Consider the following 20,956-nt stretch of genomic DNA (forward strand, 5'->3'; position numbering starts at 1 on the left):
TTTTCATTAACACTTTCTTAAATGGACTTTTTGTAAATATTTTACAAAAGGGGAAGTAAGTAAACAAATTTGAAATTCTCAGCGTGCATTTGTTTTAATCTGCAGAGAAGGCAGTGATATTTCTGGATTCCTGATATGGGCGTAGCGTTCCATTAGAGAGACGTAACAATAGCTCGAAAATCCAATTAACTAAGACTACCTAACTCATGGTTTTTTCTTTTTCTTTTTAGGTTGGGTTGAATGGGTTGAAAAATTCGGACCGAATTAATGAGATATATATTCATGGTTATGTCTATATTTTATTATTAATTTAGTAAATAGAAAAGATTTAGGTAAGTGGACTTTCACGCCTCACTTCAAGTTAACGCCGCGCATCTATCATCTCTCCACTCACCCTCTCGTCTCGGCCTCTCATCTCACCTTCACGCCGTCGCCGGCGCTCATCTCCGATCGTCTCTCCCTTTCAGCTCATCTCCGCTCGCGCTCGGCTCTCCCTCTCAGTCTACCATCTTCGACTATCAGTCTCCGAAGTCTGAATCTCCCTTGTTAGTGATTATTTATTTTTCCAAGAGGTCTTCTTCGATCATGTCCAATTTCTGAATTTCTTTTTCTTTCACATCTCCCGAACCTTTCTTAGCGGAAAGGGCTGTGAAATGCCTGACACGTGAGAAGGTTATTGTTAAAACAACTAATTCATTCAACAGGGTCGCGAGTGAGGTCGGATCGATCACGAGAAGAAAGCGCCAACGAATCTGAATTAGGCGGGAGAGGTTAGCAGAAGCGTAGAAGGATAGGCTTTTTTATTTTGAGTAGGCTCTGAAGACTCCGAAGGAGGAGTCTTGGAATACCTGCAGCGCACCGATATCCTGTAAGTCTCACCTATTCTAACCTGGAAACAAATAAGATAATACGAGAACCTTTTTTCTTCTTTGAAAATTTAGTAGATCTGCATTTTTTAGTAGTTCTTGTGTGTTTTGAGTTCGAAAATTATAAAACAAGTTTTCGTGTGTTGTTTAGAAGTACATTATATTCTAGTATTCTCGACTATTCTAATATTAATATTGCAAGTACAACCATTATCATTTTTCTCACGTTCGTTAAATTCAGGTTTTTCCAGAGTTTGCACAATGACCAGCACTGAGGCAGGAATGGGTGAGTCTACAGAACCGAAGAAGATTTCCTCTGCCAGCAATGCAGCTCGGGCATCTCCATCCATGTTCAGAAGATGGGGAAGAAGACACCCATTTATCAGATATGGACTTCCAATGATCTCTCTCACTGTGCTTGGGGCAGTTGGTCTTGGTCATCTCTTGCAAGGAAGGTTAGTGGTTGGTCATACTGTTTGATGTTTAAGATTCAAAGTGATTTATTTGTCTTCTTTAGGAGTTCAGGATTGTATTGGCCTAATGCAGAAGCTGTTTTATACGAATCGATGATGTTGACTGCTAAAATCATTGATTCCCAGAAAATAGACTCCTTGTGATCTATTATTATTGCAAGGACATGGGAAAGGGTCTGGACGTTGCCTTGGAAGTGTTCATTGAGTCCATGGGATTGAGATTTGTGAACTGAGGCTAAAATGCTTCGAAAATGGAAATTTAGTGTACAATCCTTTAAACTTTATACTCTCCACGATCTAGCCTACATTTCTATGAGAGTATCGGTTAGGGCCTTGGGGATGTATGGGTAAGATTAGTATGATAAGTAAGAGGTATTGTGGGTAGTTAACTAGTAGTGTATCTATCTTAGAGGTTGTGATTCATTTTGGTGAGCGTTTTCATTATGGAACTTTGAGAGTGGACCCCTTCGAAAAGCTATTGGTATATTGCAACTTCTCTTGATATTGCAATGTATTCCTATCCTCGTGTTCTTCGTATTCCTTTTAGATTTATATCGTTAGGTGGTATCCTGACCCTTATTCTATGGTTTTCCTGTGCTTTCTTTCATATCTATTACATCAACATCTTTTCGGCCATCTGCACAGTAGTACTATAAAAGTACGAGTCATAGAAATTTTCGGTAAAATAATATTATTTAGTTGTAATGCTTCCGTAGTTCCACTTCCATGTTTGCTTTTTATGTTGTCTTATATGTTAGATTACTATTTTCCTATCTTCCATTTGATATTCTTTTCAGACAATTGTTGAATCCGTATTGTAGTTCAGTAAAGATATTGCCAAGGTAAAAGATGATCAAGAATGGGAGATCACTGAGATGAGAGAAGCCCTATCAAGAACAGGACCTATTGATGCGTATAAGCCCAAAAATATATCTTTAGAAGAAGAACTAAGGGTATTAATTAGTGTTTCTCGCTGCAACTCATTTGTGTTATTATTATCATCTGTTGTTGCAGTTTCGCTATAAATAGCCTGATTGTTGATGATTTTCAGGCTTTACAAGAACAGGTGGACATTAACAACTATGAGTACAAGAGAATTCCAAGGCCCACTGATCGGACATCTTAAAACTTTGCCCTCCAAATTGCATACAAAACTTCTTACTCAGCAGGCAGGTATTTTGTTTCCCCACTTGTGATGCACAGCTAGAAGATTTAATTTCCAAAGAAGAGAATATTTGGAATCAATGTCAAAGCTAGTAATCATCCCTTTGGAAAATTATGCCAATAAATAAACATCCTTTCAAATCGGCAGAATGTTTCCTTTTTAGGTTAGTTTCTACTTTCTGAATTTGTTAATTTTTCGGTTCTATCATATTTAGGTATTTTTGGCAATTTTGAAATTGTTAAAACCAGTTTTATTAGATTCAAAACCACTCTCGATTCAAAATTTTGAAGCACAGTTTTTATATCAACAAAATTGATTTTAAATGATTACTTACATGTTTACAAATGTTTACAAGTGATTCTAAGTGTTTTACTTAAAATCCCTCCGAAACATGTAAGTGACATGTAAAGTAAAATTCATTTGGGTCTTGTTACTTTGTTATTAGTTCTGTCCTTCATGTATTATTTTTCGTTTTTAATTTTCAACTGAATCCTTGAAATTGCTTTCTTTTTAGTTGACGGTTGATGGTTCACATAACTGTGTCTAATAGGGGTATTTAATGCTTAATTTTGTCTTCAATAAGTTCTTATGCTCTTAAAATATTAAGGGTCCTTAAAATTTCAATTCTGTGTTTCATATTGAATTTACTGGAAAATCAAATTTCTCAATATCATTGTTCTTTTTTTAAAAAAAAAACCCTAAACACAGCTAGAAATCAATCATACTTTGTACATACAAAATTGTTTTAAGTGCCGATTTTTAAGCTGTTGTCCACATCATTTGTACATGAATCTTTCCGTTCCTCGAGTTGATCAGGTTGTACTTCTCGTTTATCCTCCCATTGCTCACAACATCGGCCAGGTTTATTTCCACGTGTCCCAACGATTCCTACAATGTCCATATAATGTATAGTTCCAAAGTCCAGATTATTTAAAATAAAGCAAGCTTCTTTTTAATAAAATTTTAAATTTAGTCTTGTGTAATTGTTTTCAATTAATATTTGGTTAAATGATAATAATAGGTTAAATTATTTCTTGCAATGGGTAATTATAATATGTAGCAATTTTTAGAATAATTATCAAGTATATAGCAATATTTTTAAAAAATTGCAAATATAACATAGTTTATCAATGATAGACCAATATTTATTATATGGTCTATCAGTGATAGATTCCTATCATCGATAGATTTTAACAAATTTTGTTATATTTACAATTTTTTTTAAATGTTGTTATATACTTAATTATTTTGAATATAATTGTGCAACTATCCCTCTTGCAATTGATTATATTATATTTTACTATATTTAGAAATATTTTTGTAAGTTTTGTTTTTAAAAATAATTTTTCTTTAAACTACGAATATATATTTATAATCAATTATTTAGAATAACGATAAATGTTATTTACAAATAAATGAACTTTTTAAAATAATTTTCCTATAACAATATATTTGTAACCAAGAGGTAAAACCCGACTTTTTAAAATAAATGACATAACTGGTAAAACTATTTTAAAATATAACAAATATTTATTGACAATTAGTATTATCTATGCCCTAACATTTTGTTTTACTCCGTATATATATTTTTTTTTTATCTTGATTAATTATGAGTACAAGATTTAAATTGGACCATACTTATATTTTAATAGATGATGATAGATGTTAGAGAAATGTTTGTGTGTGTGTGTGTGTGTTTGAAATGACGTGGGTTTACATGTTTCAAGTATTCTAGAAATGAAAAATGGAAAATAAAAAAGCGCATTTGGAATTTCGAATTAATAAGGTGAGAGTAGAAGAATGAATAGTTTGTTTGGTGGGGCAGTACCTTTTGCAGAAAACTGAAGACGGTTCGTTTGCTCATAACTTCAATATGGATCTTCTCTCGAATTGGAGGCTCCTCTAACATAAATGGGAATTCTTCATTCCACAATGGGTCACGAGTTTTCTTCATCATCTACACAAAACCAAATGAATAGAAAGAAGAAAATCAAACAATATATATATATATATATATATATATATATATATATATATATATATATTTATAATAATCACAGATAAACCGGAAGGCGAAGAAGCTGATAATAACAACATATCACAAAAATCCAAAAAAGAAAAAAACGTCCACCTTGGTTTTCTTCTTCTCTCCTCTGAAATGTATAACTGCATAAGGATTAGTGTGCTTCTCTCCCTCAACATCACGAGCTCCTTGGACCGTCACAGATAACACACCCGCTTCGTCCAATATCTGATTCTCCGGCTCACCGGTACTTTTGCCTTCGTTCTTCACGTCGCTGATTGAGTTTTCAAGATATTTCATGCTTTCTTCTCTTAAAGGAGTAAACAGAAGCCCCACCGTAAGTTTCCCTCTAGGCTTCTTGTTTTGGGGATCGTTCATATCCGTGTTCTTTACCAAATCAAGCTCCAGTTCCTTGGCCTCGTAGGGCGTTAGCAGCTTTAAAGGAACTAATTGCATTCCCAATCTATCATGTCCACCAACCTGCCATTATATGGGTAAATTAAAATAATATTATGTATCACAATTTTATATACTATCAAATCCTATTAGAGTTCGTAAATTGGCTCGACAGTATTAATAGGATCTCCATTCCTAGACGTCACATTTTAAATCTTCAACCTACACTTCCTATCCAAAACGATTGCAAGAGTGAGAACATAATCACAATCTGATCATATTGAGATGGATTTGCTTCATATAATTTATTTTTCTAATATATTGTAAAGGAAAATTGTCGAAAATAGCAAAATTTCAAATTTTATCGATAACAAACATTTGATATGACATTAATATCCTTTTATTAGTCCTATTATTGAAAATTGAAAATTGAAAAAGAAGATCGATGGCTAAGCTCTAACAACCACTTCTGTATGACGAGGAGATTTAAGAATGTTATCGGAATAGTAAAAAGAAAAAAGGTGAGGGGTATTGTTGGTATTGTCTACTCGGAATAAATAGTGGGAGGGAAATACCTTGTCCCAGTCATAGACTTGCAGTTGAAGAACTTGCGACTTGGGATCATTCACGATAAGCTTGAACTTCTCATTCCACACAGGATTCAAGTTCCTCATTTTGATACTCGTTTTCTTTGCTGGTAGACCCCCACCACTGAGGCTAAGTTTGACGTATGGATCAGATGTTCCCAAGATATCCATTTTCAAGAGTTTTGATGCTCGTACAACATTCACATGCAATATGCCCACAGGCTTTCTTGTGGCCGATCTATTCATAGAAAAACAATCAACTTTCTTCAGAACTACTCGAGTGTAAAAAATTCAATTATGTACTTGGAAGTGATTCATTCATCTTACATTGAAGGATCAAGAATGGGAATTTCCAGAATCCGAGGCCAGAGGTAGAGGTTTGCAACTTGTTTCTTTATCGTCTCCTACACAAAGCAGAGAATTGGTCAAGTCATAATCAATAAGCCTTTTAATAATTATTAGGGTTTTTTTATTTTTTAAATGAAGCTTATAAATACTGTTTTCACATATTGACTTCTTTCTTTTGTTTTCTACTTTTTGGGAAAATTTTGAAAAAACCATGTCAAGTTTTTAAAACTAAAAAAAAAAAAAAAAGTTACTTTTTGAATACTGGTTTATGCTTCTGAAATTTGGGGGAAAAGATCAAATTGTTTAGTTAGTAAACATGAAACTCCTGTATAAGATTGGTAAGAAATTAAACATAAATATCAAAAACAAAAATCCAAAACTAGATGACAATTGAAAAGTTCAGTTTAGTTCAAGTGAAGCACCTGAATAAATCGATAAAGGCCAGGTATAGACATAATGTCTCCTCCCATTATCTTCAATCCGAAGTCTATTTGTGGCTGGAGGCAACCAGCCAAAAATAAAGGAAGAGTTATTCTTCAAGCAACAAAACTGCGGATATTATATGTTGGAAGAAGAAGCATAAAAAGAACTAGCAAGATATACTTTGAGTCGCATCTTTTTGCTTACTTTCTCCATTAAGGATGCTATAATATTGGCAAAACAAGGAAAAGTAGGCACAAGAGGCTTCAAAGCCAACCGTGGCGTTGCAAATAATTGAAGATCCACTATCTAAGAAAGAAGCACAGTAAACATTAGATGGAAAATCTCCTCTTATAAGATATACTTTTACAAACATTCATCGGCTAAAGATTGTCATTGAGGTGTTTGACCTGAATTGTGATCCGGAGAGACAAGATATGCACCACTATTACTATGTTAGGATTGCCAGCCCATCTGATTGCTGGTTCGATCACTAGTTCATTCTCATTTGTTTCATACACTTTTAGACCTGAAATGTAGTAAAAGTATGTTCAAAAAATTTATTTATTTTTCTTAATGATTTAAAATTTTGGGCGCAAGAGATCGTAAATGGCCCATCCCTACAGTTTCTCTTTAAACCATTTTGAGGCTATGTAGATGTTGTAAGACAATTGGCACTGGCTTCATTGGGAAAACTAACCATGCAATTTTGGTGGAAGAGTTCCAAGGCTTAGCTGATCAAGCTCGATTGCTTCAATTTGAAACTTCCCTATGTATTCTGAAAATATAGGTTTGGCAATGGCTCTTATACTACCACAAATCGCCTGTAAACTAAATATATTTTACATCCATGTTAATCCACAGAGAATAGACAAGTGTAAAAAGTGATGTTACCGTATCAAGGTAAGGCCACATGTCCGACAAAAACTTGTTTAACCAATCCACCTGAAACCAAATTTTGCAATGTAGATCAGTAAAATACAGAGTTCAAAACATCGATTAAAATTAAAAGCAACAGAAAAGAAAATGTTACGAACTCGATCATAATCAGGGCTTTTCACCCAAAGTGGAATTTCAGGCATTAATTCTTGCAAAGCAGTTGTGTCCAACTCAAAGAGAGGCCTCGTATCTGGTTCCTGCAGTTGAGAGGACTTAGACAAACACGATTATCTTATCTCGAGAAGAATGCAGAGATTCGATTGTATTTTAACGTTTTTTATCGGTTAGAAGACATTTCGATTGTTTTAAATAATGAATTCATTCCTTTCGAGAGAGAGAACACATTTAAAATTAGTTGCAGGTTATCAGAGTATACACAGGAATCAATTCTCTGTACTTAGACTGACTATACAACTTCGGGATTAAGTAGAATGAACTAAAAACAAAACAGGAGAAACAGATCGATTCACCATTGCAAACAAGAACAAGGAAGAACCACAAAATTGATCGCAGCAAGATGAAGTAGGAACAGTGAACTCAAATAAGAGTATAGTCAAAACTCGTTTCTCGATACAGTATAGAATATCGAAACGAAGAAAAAATAAATTAAAAACAGAACAGAAGAAACAGATCGATTCACCAGTACAAACAAGAACAAGGAAGAACCACAAAATCAATCGCAGCAAGATGAAGTAAGAACAGTAAACTCAAATAAGAGTATATTCAAAACTCAATTCTCGATACAGTATAGAATATCGAAATGAAGAAAAAAATGAATTGAGAACTGAACAGAAAAAACAGATCGATTTCACCGGTACAAACAAGAACAAGGAAGAACCACGAAATCAATCGCAGCAAAATGAAGTAAGAACAGTAAACTCAAATAAGAGCATATTCAAAACTCATTTCTCGATACAGTATAGAATATCGAAATGAAGAAAAAATGAATTAAGAACAGAACAGAAGAGACACATCGATTCACCAGTACAAACAAGAACAAGGAAGAACCACGAAATCAATCACAGTAAGATGAAGTAAGAACAGTAAACTCAAATAAGAGTATATTAGAACAGTAAACTCAAATAAGAGTATATTCAAAACTCATTACTCGATACAGTATGGAATATCGAAACGAAGAAAAAATGAATTAAGAACAGGACAGAAGAAACAGATCGATTCACCAGTACAAACAAGAACAAGGAAGAACCACGAAATCAATCACAGTAAGATGAAGCAACAACTGTAACTCAATAAGAGTATATACAGGAATCGTTTCTCGATACTATATAAAATATCGAAAAGGAGATAAAATAATTAAGAATGAAATAGAAAAAACAGACTGATTTCACCAGTGCAAGGAAGAACAAAGAAATCGAAGTGAGTAAAATTAAGTAAGAAGTGTTACTACCTTGACATGCTTAGGGACGGAGTAGACGAAGATGAAGAATCCGGCCAATAGTCCGAGAGGAAAACCGATTCCGAAGCCGAGAAATCCGAAGACGGTGCTGAAGAGTCCCATTCCGATGGTAGAATTGGAGAAAAGAGACTTTAATTGGAAGATTGATCGAAGAAGAAGAGGAAGAAGAGGAAGTTAGGTGGGAAAAGGATGAGTGAAAGGAAAATGAGCCACTGAAAATGAAGACTGAGTTGGGAGAAGTTGGTGTTTGTAGAAGTAAAGAAGACAGCTCGGTCTCCTAAAAATTGCCGCTTCGCCTCCATTTACGAACTTTGCCACGCAACTCCAAACTCCCGCTAATCATTTTCTTTGCCTTTTTCTCAATTTTGGCTCAAATATAACCAAATCAAATACAAACCTTTTCGTTAATAAGTTTTAAAAAAAATTGATCTAAATTATTAAAAAAAAAAAATCCTCGATTTTGTCAAAAATGCCTTTAAACATTCAAAATTTTCGAACATGTATTTAAGTTTTTGAAATTTGTTCAAAAACATTTAATTTGGATGAAGACCATTAAAGATTTATTTCAAAATACATCTAGAATAAACTTAGATCAATAATAATTGTCATGATCATGTATCATAGATGTTTGAAGTTCGAGGTTTGAATCTCTCAATCTTTAATTATCGTTTTCAACCTATACTTTCAAAGAAAAAGTACCTTAGTTCAACTAAATTAAAATGTGATAGGTTTGAATTCCCTTGCTCTTAAACTAATTAATGTACGTGGAATCCAATTGTTATACTAATTAATTTAGGAAACAAAAGGTCATACATCTATATCATTTATTTCATATTTATAATGGTATACTATTTAATTAAAATGATTAAATGTACAAGTAATCACTATATCAACCTATAATTTATTTACATATTTAGTGACCTAATTGGTCGTATTGATTGGATTAGTAATCGAGTTAAAAGTGTTGTATTTGAAAATTTTAAATTATACATATCTAAATCAAAATGATTCACGTTCTCATGTTTAGAATTTGAATCTTTTATTTTGGTCTTCAAAAAAAAAATTGCACTCTTTTAAGTTTTGATGCATTTCATAATTATCTTTTAAATTGTGGGGTTCATTTTGTGTCTTAGCAAATTATAATAAAATGTCTCGTAATCTTATTGTAATCTTTTTTGACCTATTTAGTCCGAGAGGTAGAGTGAAATGGAGTAGACTATTTAGATTTATCTACCCATATTATTTTTTCCATTTCGATTGAATAAATTTGCGAGAGCTAAAAATGATATGATAGAGCATTTATTATTTATACTAATTAAATTACCTTATTTTCTATATAAAAAAAAAGTTTAATTCCATATCGAATTTAATGCAATCAATGCTAGATAGATGGATAAGAATTAGATGGATAATAATTTTATCAATTTAAACTATAAACTTGTGAAATTTTATAAATTTAAACGTTCAACTTTTACAAATGTATCAATTTAAACTATAATCGTACCAACTTAATCATCAGTTGCATTTTGTTTGGACACAACTTATGAAAGTTGAAAATTTAAATTAAAACATTTATCATTTATGAAAGTTCATGGATCAACGAATAAAAACATAAAAACTAAGAGTTTAAATTGATAAAATTATTGTTTGATTGTCTAAATCAATACAACTTCATATTTCACGAACAAATTGATATTTGCATGAATAAATATTTCAAAACAAAAACAAGTTATATATTTATTAAAAAAATTAAATTTATAAACGTAAGTTTCAATATTTTATAAAGTGGTATTTGGGGATAATTTTTCAACAAATATCGTAAGTTTAGCTGACAAGAGACGTTTCTTCAACAAATTTCAAGAGAGGTCCAGTAAACTTAGATTGATTGCTTAAAAAAGATAAACAGAAATTGACGTGCAAGTAATTAAAAATGACAACATTTAATCAATTATGATTTAGAGGTCAAAGTTTATTATTTTTTTTTTATCAAAAAATATTTAATAGATTAGGTAACTCTTTTTCTTTTTCTTATGAGAAAATAGATTAGGTAAGCTAATTGGATTTAGTTAGTAGATAAAATGAATTATTCTATGAATAATATTATCATTTTTGAAAAAACAGCATTGTTGGATTGGTAGGTTTAGGTAAACTTTAGTTTTATATGAGATTTGTCTTAAAAGGGAAAAACAATAACAAAAGCAGTGATGTGTATCACTGTAATTTTTTACCATGCTAAAATATTTACATTATATGAAAAAATTAAAGTAATAAATCTTATCTTATAATGATTTTTTCTATGAAGTTTAAGTAATTAGATTTTTTTCTTTCTTTCATGTTATAACTATGTATTTTTAATCCTGTTTTTCTGCTTATTCTTATATTTTAAAATTTTATATTTTTTGTACTCAAATTTTGAGTTTTGTTTTATACTTTTACTATAAATTTCAAATGTTACAAGAACAAAAGAAGTAATTATTTAATAAAAATAAAAGTTAAAAACAAAAATTTTAAAGTTTAAGTTGACCAAATTGAAGAGAAGTTAAAAAATCAATCAAAATTTATGAATCGAATATGAATTTAGACTCAAATTTTATAAATATTAGTATAATATTTTAAAATGTATGGATCAAATATAAACACAAATAAAATAAAAGGATCAAAAACTTTATTCTAAAGATATATTCAAAAATAGTAGAATATTAAAATTATAAAGTAAAATTCGTTAATATTCTTTTTCAAGTTTTCTTTTTTTCTTTTGTCATAATTCTCCTTCAATTTTATCATAAATTTTAGAAAACACGTCAGCATTTCACAAGTAATTATGAAATTAAAGAAGCAAAAAAGTTGAAGTAAGTTGCGAATGAATTAATGCAAATTCCTTGAATGTCCTTTCAAGTTCCAATATGAACTATATCCCAATAAATTATCTTTGTTCTTTTTTATTTTATATTAGACTATAATATCATTTCTGCATGTTTGGATTAATTTTAGTTTGATTATTTAATGTTTAAAATAAGCAATTTGATCCAATAATTTTAAATGTCATTTTAACAGTTAACAATTTTTTTTATTAAAATTCTATTTTTGTCTTTATAGTATAAAATTTGTTCACTCACAGTTCCTATGATATCAATTGTTCAATTTTAGTTTTAACACTGACATGTTATGTTAATTCAATACACAATTGCAAATTAAAGCAAATAATGTGAAATATCGAACAAAATGAATAAAAAATTAAGTATTAAAATTGTGAGTGAGATTGATCAAAATCATATGCCTCCAATGTTTAGGAAGATTGAAAAAAATAATATGAAGCTTGAACTTGAGTCTAGAAAAAATTAACGGACAAATTTATCAATGAATCAGGGTCTTTTCAAAAATATAATAAAGCGACAAAATGTTTACATTATGACAATTTCGAAAACGAAAAACATCTACAAGTTCATAATAAAAAGTTTTGTCAACCACACTCATAATAGATTTGTTTATTGTTTGGTACACGACTATCGTTTAATTTTATTACATGATTTCGTTTAGATTTGAACTTCAATTCAAACAATTTTTTCAAGACGTAAGAAAAGACTATGAAAATAAATCACGGATAAAAAAAAAGAATAGGAGAAGAAAAAGAATTGTAAAAAAGAATGGAAAGAAATCGGAGATAAAAAAAAAAAAAGGAAAAAAAGAAAGATAGAAAACATTCGAAGAATCAAATTCCTTTTGCGACTAAATTTTGTTCGTAAAAATATAGGAAGTTTTAGTTAAAATAATACTAAAAAAACATGACAAATTTACCTTTAATTAAGTGTCCTCTCATCGTACAACCTTCTTCTTCAATCGGACCCATCGGCTTTTAGTTTCTCTTGCTTCGCTTCACCAATAATGGCCGTCACGGCTCCCCATCCTCCACCACCAGCCTCAACAGTTCCATTCCATTGTAGCTCCCCTTTGTTCACCCGAGTCCGTCTCGCCGTCACTTCCGATGTCCCTCACATTCACAAGCTCATCCACCAAATGGCCATCTACCAACGCCTCACTCATCTCTTCTCCGCCACTGAATCTTCTCTCTCCCTCAATCTCTTCTCCTCTCCACCGTTCCGATCTTTCACCGTTTTCATCCTCGAAGTATCCCCTATACCCTTCTCCGAAAACTCCCCCCATAACTCTAACCCTAATTACACCCCCGTCGTTCGAACTCTCGATTCTGAACTCCCCGTGGATGATCCAGAACGGGAAAACTTCAAAGCGGAGGATGAAAACGTTGTTGTTGCTGGTTTCGTTCTGTTTTTCCCGAATTTTCCTTCATTGTTGGGGAAGCCTGGGTTCTTTGTGGAGGCTATTGCAGTGAGGGATTGTTATCGGAGGAAGGAGGACTTGGGGAGAATATTGCTGTTGGCAGTAGTGAATCAGGCCGTGAAAATGGATTACTGTCAAGTGGAGTGGGCGGTGCTTGATTGGGATGTGAATGCGATTAAATTTTATGAAGAAATGGGTGCGCCGATCTTGGCGGAATGGAGAATATGTATAATCATTTGCGATGCTCTTAGAGTTCACAAAAATGCATATGAAAGTTAATTTCCATTATATCTCATTCTCATAGTTGACCTACTAAGAAAAATTAGGGATATATATAATGAGTATTAACGTGTCAATTGTCACTTTATTATTTTCTTGTTGAATAAGGAGTACTGGAAGCATGAGATTAGTTGTGGTCTAGACCGTACCTAATTGCTTTGTATATAAATTCAATACATATATGGATTTTATAAACAAATAATTGATAGTAACAAGAAAAAAAAAACTTCATTTTGTTTTTTAATTCAAAATTCATCTAAAACTTAACTAATCATAGTTTCTAAGTCGCAAGTAAATAAAGATCAATTAGGAAATCAAGTGAGTAAAAAGGAAAAGAGTAATTTTGATAAGTGAACAAACATAATCCATAAAAAAAAATATGCATGCGATCTTCAAGAGGGAAGAAAATTCCTAAAGCAAGAGGGAGATGTAAGAGTTGTAATAATGGAAGAGTAATGTTAATAGTTGATAAATCTTTTTGATGGAAATGTTATATATAAGTTCGAATTATATTAAATTTTGAAAATGTACATAAATTTATGATATTTAAACAAGCAGATTATCAAAAATATTATCATATTGATTCATATATATTCTTTCAAAGGATAAATTAAGCACGTTTATCTAATTTTTTTGGACATTTACAATTATTTAATACACTTAAACAATGTAATTGTATACAATATTGAAAAAGAAAATTCTTTAACACCCTCAATCAATTGCATAGCATTCCCTTTGTGAAGCTTTTTTTTTTTTTTTTTTTCCATTAAAGAAGTGCATTATTTCTAAATTATGTTCATAAAACTATAGGAATTGTAAGTTTAATTAAAATAATAGAAACCAATAATTTGGAAAGACAAATTTACCCTTTAGAAACCGTTTAAAAGCAAATCCGCCATAGACTTATTCGTCATATCAATTCTTTCCCCTTCACCAACAATGGCCGCTGCTGCTCACCAACCACCGCCGTCGGCTTCCCCAGTTCCAGCCGATTCAACTCCAATCGCCCACCCTCTGTTCTCCAGAATCCGTCTCGCGGGCCCCTCCGATATCCCTCACATTCACAAGCTAATCCACGAAATAGCCGTCTACGAACGCCTCACTCACCTCTTCTCCGCCACCGAATCTTCCCTCTCCGCCCATCTCTTCTCCTCCCCACCTTTCCAATCCTTTACCATGTTCATCCTCGAAGTTTCCCATGAACCCTTCCCCGAAAACTCTCCTCATAACTCCAACTCTCATTACTCCCCTGTTGTTCGAATCGTCGATTCCGAAGTCCCTGTGGACGATCCAGAACGGGAGCTTTACAAATCGGAAGATGAAAACGTTGTTGTTGCTGGATTTGTTCTGTTTTTCCCCAAGTTCTCGGCCTTATTGGGGAAGCCTGGGTTCTTCGTGGAGGCTATTGTAGTGAGGAAATGTTATCGGAGGAAGGGTTTGGGGAAAATGTTGCTGTCTGCGGTGGTGAATCAGGCGGTGGAAATGGATTATTGTCAAGTGGAATTGGTAGTACTTGAACGGAATGTGCGAGCGATTAAGTTTTATGAAGAAATGGGTGCCCAGATTTTGGGAGAGTGGAGAGTTTGTGATCTCACCGGCGATTCTCTTCGAGTTCTTCAGACAAATGATTGTGAACTTAGTTTGCTTAATCATTATGGATAATTATGAATTTAGTAAAGTAAATGATTAAAAGAAAAAAACTATATATAAATTATATGTATATTTCATGGGTAAATGGTATTTATGAAAGACTAAATTAATAGCAAATTAACTTATAATATTTATATCATTTTCAAATATAGTCTAAAATATTTACCATTTTTAATAAAATTTTAGATTGATTTTATCAAATTTGTGTATCGGGTCTATCAAAGCTACTATATTAGCTTCTATCGATGACTATTATTATATAATCTAAAATTTTACTATATATCGTAAATATTTTGTTAAATTTATTAATTTTGACAATTCTCCGTGATATCTTTTTTCTTTTTTTTTTTTTAAAACAATGTTATATAAGTTCTTTTTAACAAAGTTTAGATAGAAATATTGATTTCGAATGATATTTAAAAAAAAATACAAAAGTAAACATTTAAAATTTAAGATGTTAATAAATAAATATATTTGATATCGAATCCATGAAAGCGTGAAAATATCTATGGTTCTATCGAGATGTGCGAAATAAAATAAATTAAAAATATTATCAAATAACTTAGTTTAAGTTCGACAATACTATTTAAAAATTCCACATTTTTATATATGCCTTATTTCCTTTTTACTGTAATGGAATCGTCAAAACTAACAATTTGAACATTACTTTTTGTAAATAAAAAGTTAGAATTTGGGATGTTAGATTGATCAATCCACCTAATAATTAAATATATATACCAATAGAGAAATAACTCAAAGCAACACTCTAGATAAATGGATAAAGTTTATTCAAATTAAGTAAATCGATTAACTTCTTTACGTATTTTCTTGACAAGAAAATCAAGGAAATGAACAAAATATTTTCACTTCATACAAATGGACTAATTTACCCTTAGATCAAGATATCGATAAAATTCCAATTATATATATGTTGAACGAGAGATAAAAGGTAAATAACGTATTAAAAAAATTCTAAATATAGAAAAACCTGTCAAAATCTATCAATCATAGCACTAATAGACCATGTAGCAAATGTTGGTCTATCACTCATAAACCATAAGGATCTATCAATCATAGAAGTTTATCACTTATAACTTTATTATGTTTGTAATTTTTTAAAAATATTGTTACATAGTTAATAATTAATTTAAAAATCGTTAACTTTTATAATTACCTTAATATATATATATTATAGAAAAAAAAACGAAAATAAACGTGAGAGTTATCCCATTATAAAGGAGAAGGAGATTTATTTGTATCACGGGCCAACACCATCAAAGCATCAAATTCTTTTTGTCACTAAATTTTGTTCGTAAAAATATACGAATATAAGTTTTAAATTTAAAAGAAAATGGCAAATTTACCCTCTTGATGAACATAAATAAATAATGTAAAAGTCAGTGACAAAATTTAAATACATCTTATAATTTAACCTTTTTAATTAAAGTTATCAATGGAAGAAAACGCCATCAAAGTAAGTTCATTCCCAAAGCAATGCATATATTATGAAAATAAGATCAATATTTTTTCATTTTTTTTAGAGGACATTGTGAATTCATAGTATAAATTTAATTCCAATAAGAAACACATTAACGATAGACCTAGTAGGTTACAATAACCACTTAGATTCAAATTAAAACTAAAATAATGTACCTTCTAAACCCAAGACTATTATAACTCACTCATTACTCCCAAACATTCCAAAGAAACTTCATTAATATTAGTAATACTAGAAAAATAGGATTAACAAGTGTTTTCTTGACAGTAGTGTGCCACACACCTGTCCTTAGTACCGTTGTATAGTGAATTTGTTGAATTCATGTATCGTGTATTAGATAAAGCGTAATTCAAAATAATTCAAAATATCAATGGTGGTGATATCCAAACTTAGCAAAATTAGAATAAAATAGCTTATTTTTCAAATACGATATAATTTAAAATTTCAACCTAATGGAATATATACAGATAAAACAACCGAATTTTCCTCCCTTCGTTAAATTTGAATTGTGTTTTAATTTAACTAATTTTTTTAATATATTTAGGATTCTTTAATTAGTTCACCACTTTTTTAATTTAAATTTATAATATATCTTTGCATTTAAGAATACGAAATTAAAAAACATATCATAATTTTTTTTTTATTTTGTAGATATAACGTATTTTTTGGCTATCAAATGTATATAAACAACACAAACTAACGAGGAATAAACTATTGTTTGTTCATTTAATTGACTTAAAAGTTTAGTCTAATAAATAAATATAAGTTTAAAATTAATTTCGTTATTAAATTATTAATTAATAACAAAATTTAAGTTATTGAATAAAAATAAATTTAATCTTATATTATTTAATCCCTACCACTCCTAATCCATACTTTGGGACATTTAATATTTGCTTTCATATTATAATGTTAAGGAAAAATTATTGTTGATTCAAAATTTAAGTATTCTTTTTGTGATTAATAATTATTGTTACTTTATGGAACTTTGGATAAAAAGACGAACTTGAAATGAGTGATGTTGAGTGACTCAGCGAATGTCCAGAAATTTCTAGATTTGATAATAATTAAAAGTCAATTTTACCCTTTGAAATCGCTTAAAACCAAATCCCCCCATCGGCTCTATTCTTCGCCTCACAAGTAAAACCGCTACTACGTTTTCTCAGTTACCTTCAATCGGACGGATCACCTCTTTTTGTTTCTCTACTTCACTGACAATGGCCGCCGCCGCTCCTCCGCCGCCCCCCACCCCAACCCCGTCTCCCCCCTCCACCGTCCCAGCCGATTCAACTCCAATCGGTCACCCTCTATTCTCCCGTGTCCGTCTCGCGGCTCTTTCTGATGTCCCTCACATTCACAAGCTTATTCACCAAATGGCGGTCTTCGAACGTCTCACTCATCTCTTCTCTGCCACCGAATCTTCTCTCTCCGCTTATCTCTTCTCCTCTACGCCGTTCCAATCCTTCACAGTTTTCATCCTTGAAGTTTCCACTAAACCCTTCCCCGAAAACTCCCCTCATAACTATAACCCTAATTACGCCCCTGTCGTACGGATCATCAATTCTGACCTCCCTGTGGACGATCCGGAATGGGAGGTTTTCAAATCGGAAGATGAGAATGTGGTGGTTGCTGGGTTTGTTCTGTTTTTCCCTAACTTCTCAACCTTCTTAGGGAAACCTGGTTTCTATGTGGAGGATATATTTGTGAGAGAGTGTTATAGGAGGAAGGGCTTGGGTAAAGTTTTGCTGTCGGCGGTGGCCAAACAGGCCGTGAAAATGGATTATGGACGAGTGGAGTGGGTGGTACTTGATTGGAATGAGAATGCGATTCGATTTTACAAGGAAATGGGTGCTCAAATCTTGCCGGAGTGGAGAATCTGCAGACTCACTGGCAAATCTCTTGAGGTTTATGGAGATGATATCTGACTTTGTTTCCCCTTTTCTTGCTTTTGTTACACTTAAAAGAAACTGAAGAGAAATGTGGCTGATATATTTTCCATTTGGATATCTTCGTATCTGCGTATGGTTTTAGTTGACGTTAATCTCTGAAACGTTTCTTCTTTTTAGTGGTTTTTGATCATGTTGTGTTTGTCATCTTCATTTTCTGCCGTTGATGTCAATATTATTCTGCTCAGTTTTGATGTGGGTTTCTCTCATTGTCTCTAATTTTACTTAGAAATGACCAATGAAAAGGTTCTGTAATTGTGTGCTTTTCCTAGTATCTCTGTTTGTATTCTGAACCCACCATATGGGTGGTTGATTGTGAGCTTCTTATCTCTAAGTATCAAGGAGGGAAGGCATGCCAATACGACTAAGTTTAAGTTTGGCACCATGGAGAAGGCAATAAATTGCATTTAGTAACCTTCTTTATTCTTGCTGCCTCCTTTTTGAAGGGTTGATGGAGTATTTTGGTGATCTCTTAATTTATTGCCAATCCAATCTGCATCACTAATGTTGTTTTTAGTGACTCGAATTTTGAAAACAATGGATATTGACCTTTTGTTTGCATCATATACCACTCGCTATTTTCTCCGCCGTCATTGGGTTCCTTTCTTCCCATTGCATTGTGCTGCCTTCTTCCCTGACTCACCACTCATCACCCTCACCAACAAACCTTTTGTGCTCATAATCTTAGTCAACTTTCAACCCCTGTGAAGGGGTGAACCTGATGGACCCAAAAAAACCGAGTTGGTAAACCAAAACCACATTGGGTCGGAGATAAGCATCTCCTGTTGGGGTCGGAGATGAGTAGGCGTCTACGGTTTGATTAAGATGAGGAGGCATTTTGACCAAAAACAAAGCTAATCGAAGATGGTCCATTAGGGGTTTGGTTGGGTGTCAATTTGGAAAAAAATCTAAACCAACATTTAAAAAAAAAATCATCGAACTTTATTGTTCTACTTAGTTTGAACACATGGCTTTAATAGATTCATTGACAATACGGTCGATTTTTGATCCCTATCGATGCTCACCTCTAATTTCATAGGGGTTTTGTGTGAGGAAAACATGAGGAGTTGCTTTGCTTCCAATATTTGAAGAATTTGAGCACAAGGATATCAGCAGAAGCAAACTAACATTGTTTAGAATCCATTTATTAGAAATTAGCCCAACCACATATATATATAGGTCCAAGCGATTTAGTGCCATATGATCATTTAGTACCTTTTCTAATTTTCAAATCATAAACTTAGGTGTTAAGTTTTAAATTTTTAAAAATTCTGTTATTAAAATGTGAGATCCATTAGACAATTTTCTTAACTTTATAAACGTAGATTTTAAAGTTGACAGAACATATAAAATGCAGTCTCGTCTTTCAAAACCTAAAACTATTTGGTGTTTGGTTTTTATTTTCGTTATATTAAGACCAAAACAATTTTTTTTGGTTTAGAATTTATCTTCTTTTTACCGAAGATAATTGAAAATCATTATAAAAAATTGAGTATCTTGTATATTGTAGAATGCATTCTCGAAAACCAAATAGAAATGTTGTTTCGATTTTTTTAAACGTGGCATCTTAAGAAACAAAAGAACTTAGACGAAAGTATATAATTTGTATTTGAGATGTAGATTAATTTAATATGTATTATAACAATACATGTTTAAATTATAAATTATTTTAGTTTAGAAAAGAAAAAAACAAATATTGTAGTAAAGAATAAAGAACGAGGAATGAAAAATAGTAAAAATTTACGATTTTAAAAAGATGTTGACTGTAGTTAATTAATGAATACAACATGGTATTTGAGGTGATTACTAAAGTTCTAGAATAACGACTGCCTCAAACATCCATTTAGAACCATCCAACGAACCATCATTGAATTTTTATATATGAAAAAGCAGTGTGAAGTTGGAGAAAATATGAAACATAAGAGTTTGTGCTTTTCAAAGTATATATATTTTTAAGAACCTTATCTAGGTCATATTTATTAGGTAATAAACCAATTGTGTATGACTTTTTTGTAAAGTATATGTGATTAGAAAGCATCCCAGAATTTCAATTATATACTTTCTTCAATTAAATTTTGTTTAGTTAATTAATCTTTTAATTTCCTTTTCTATTCTTTTGATTACATCAAATGGTGGTATGAAAGATTTGGAACCCAATAAGACAAAGTACCAATTACGATTTAGCAATGTGTACTTTAGCTCATGTGTATGAAATTTGATTTCAATCCACAGTGGTCAAGTTATAGTCTCCATGAATTTGAATTTGTGTAGAACACTGTGGATTGTGGAAAAATTGACACATTTTTCTAAGACATTATTTGGTGGAAAAGTTTCAAGATAATAATTGGCCACACCCATCAAAAGGTTGGAAACTTTAATTTCCACTAAAAATATTGCTTTATAAAGAAAACTAAATGGAAATATCTTGAAATTCTAATTACTTATTAATCGAAATTTCAAGATTAATATATTTTGTTGTTCGATTTTGAATTTATGTTTTATTTAATATCTGAAGTTTTGAATAAAGTACAAAATCTAGATTAATGATATCTAATCAATCTAAATTGACGTGATATTATTATTTGTTAGGTCAATTACCTATTCAACTCTCTGCTTATGATTATTTAGAAAATTATCTCAAATATATTACTTT

General features: G+C 31.6%; 5 protein-coding genes across 14 annotated transcripts; 4 read left to right on the plus strand and 1 right to left on the minus strand.

Annotated features, from left to right (window-relative positions):
- The first annotated feature begins 303 nt into the window (after nucleotides 1-303).
- Nucleotides 304-3,544, plus strand: LOC103489460 (uncharacterized). Of its 6 annotated transcripts, none has more exons than XM_051090996.1 (6): nucleotides 304-572; nucleotides 705-868; nucleotides 1,108-1,321; nucleotides 2,166-2,292; nucleotides 2,391-2,512; nucleotides 3,321-3,544. In XM_051090996.1, the coding sequence occupies exons 3-5, from the start codon at nucleotides 1,128-1,130 to the stop codon at nucleotides 2,463-2,465; spliced, it is 396 nt and encodes a 131-aa protein (XP_050946953.1). In that variant the 5' UTR covers nucleotides 304-572; nucleotides 705-868; nucleotides 1,108-1,127; the 3' UTR covers nucleotides 2,466-2,512; nucleotides 3,321-3,544. The 6 variants fall into 6 exon arrangements, with proteins under 6 accessions (XP_050946953.1, XP_050946954.1, XP_008446877.1 ...); XM_051090997.1 differs by having other exon boundaries at nucleotides 2,391-2,508; XM_008448655.3 differs by lacking the exon at nucleotides 3,321-3,544 and having other exon boundaries at nucleotides 2,161-2,292; nucleotides 2,391-2,644.
- Nucleotides 3,205-8,960, minus strand: LOC103489461 (synaptotagmin-3-like). 5 transcript variants are annotated; one of them, XM_017044797.2, is made up of 12 exons: nucleotides 8,626-8,960; nucleotides 7,316-7,429; nucleotides 7,173-7,223; nucleotides 6,979-7,102; nucleotides 6,689-6,807; nucleotides 6,486-6,587; nucleotides 6,281-6,355; nucleotides 5,838-5,914; nucleotides 5,499-5,748; nucleotides 4,636-5,007; nucleotides 4,333-4,461; nucleotides 3,205-3,392 (listed from the first exon to the last, which is right to left on the minus strand). In XM_017044797.2, the coding sequence occupies exons 1-12, from the start codon at nucleotides 8,734-8,736 to the stop codon at nucleotides 3,264-3,266; spliced, it is 1,653 nt and encodes a 550-aa protein (XP_016900286.2). In that variant the 5' UTR covers nucleotides 8,737-8,960; the 3' UTR covers nucleotides 3,205-3,263. The 5 variants fall into 5 exon arrangements, with proteins under 5 accessions (XP_016900286.2, XP_008446878.2, XP_008446879.1 ...); XM_008448656.3 differs by having other exon boundaries at nucleotides 7,316-7,414; nucleotides 8,626-8,958; XM_008448657.3 differs by having other exon boundaries at nucleotides 7,316-7,407; nucleotides 8,626-8,957.
- Nucleotides 8,961-12,362: 3,402 nt separating this feature from the next.
- Nucleotides 12,363-13,312, plus strand: LOC103489459 (probable acetyltransferase NATA1-like). Its single transcript, XM_008448651.3, has one exon. The coding sequence runs from the start codon at nucleotides 12,517-12,519 to the stop codon at nucleotides 13,207-13,209; it is 693 nt and encodes a 230-aa protein (XP_008446873.2). The 5' UTR covers nucleotides 12,363-12,516; the 3' UTR covers nucleotides 13,210-13,312.
- An 824-nt stretch (nucleotides 13,313-14,136) lies between these two features.
- On the plus strand, nucleotides 14,137-14,871 carry LOC103489458 (probable acetyltransferase NATA1-like). Its single transcript, XM_008448649.3, has one exon. It carries the CDS (start codon nucleotides 14,149-14,151, stop codon nucleotides 14,869-14,871), a length of 723 nt encoding a protein of 240 aa, XP_008446871.1. The 5' UTR covers nucleotides 14,137-14,148.
- Nucleotides 14,872-17,471: 2,600 nt separating this feature from the next.
- LOC103489457 (probable acetyltransferase NATA1-like) lies at nucleotides 17,472-18,450 on the plus strand. Its single transcript, XM_008448648.3, has one exon. It carries the CDS (start codon nucleotides 17,575-17,577, stop codon nucleotides 18,280-18,282), a length of 708 nt encoding a protein of 235 aa, XP_008446870.1. The 5' UTR covers nucleotides 17,472-17,574; the 3' UTR covers nucleotides 18,283-18,450.
- The last annotated feature ends 2,506 nt before the right edge of the window (nucleotides 18,451-20,956 follow it).

The sequence above is a fragment of the Cucumis melo genome, chromosome 10, assembly GCF_025177605.1.
Source record: "Cucumis melo cultivar AY chromosome 10, USDA_Cmelo_AY_1.0, whole genome shotgun sequence".
In the NCBI taxonomy this organism is placed as follows: Eukaryota; Viridiplantae; Streptophyta; class Magnoliopsida; order Cucurbitales; family Cucurbitaceae; genus Cucumis; species Cucumis melo.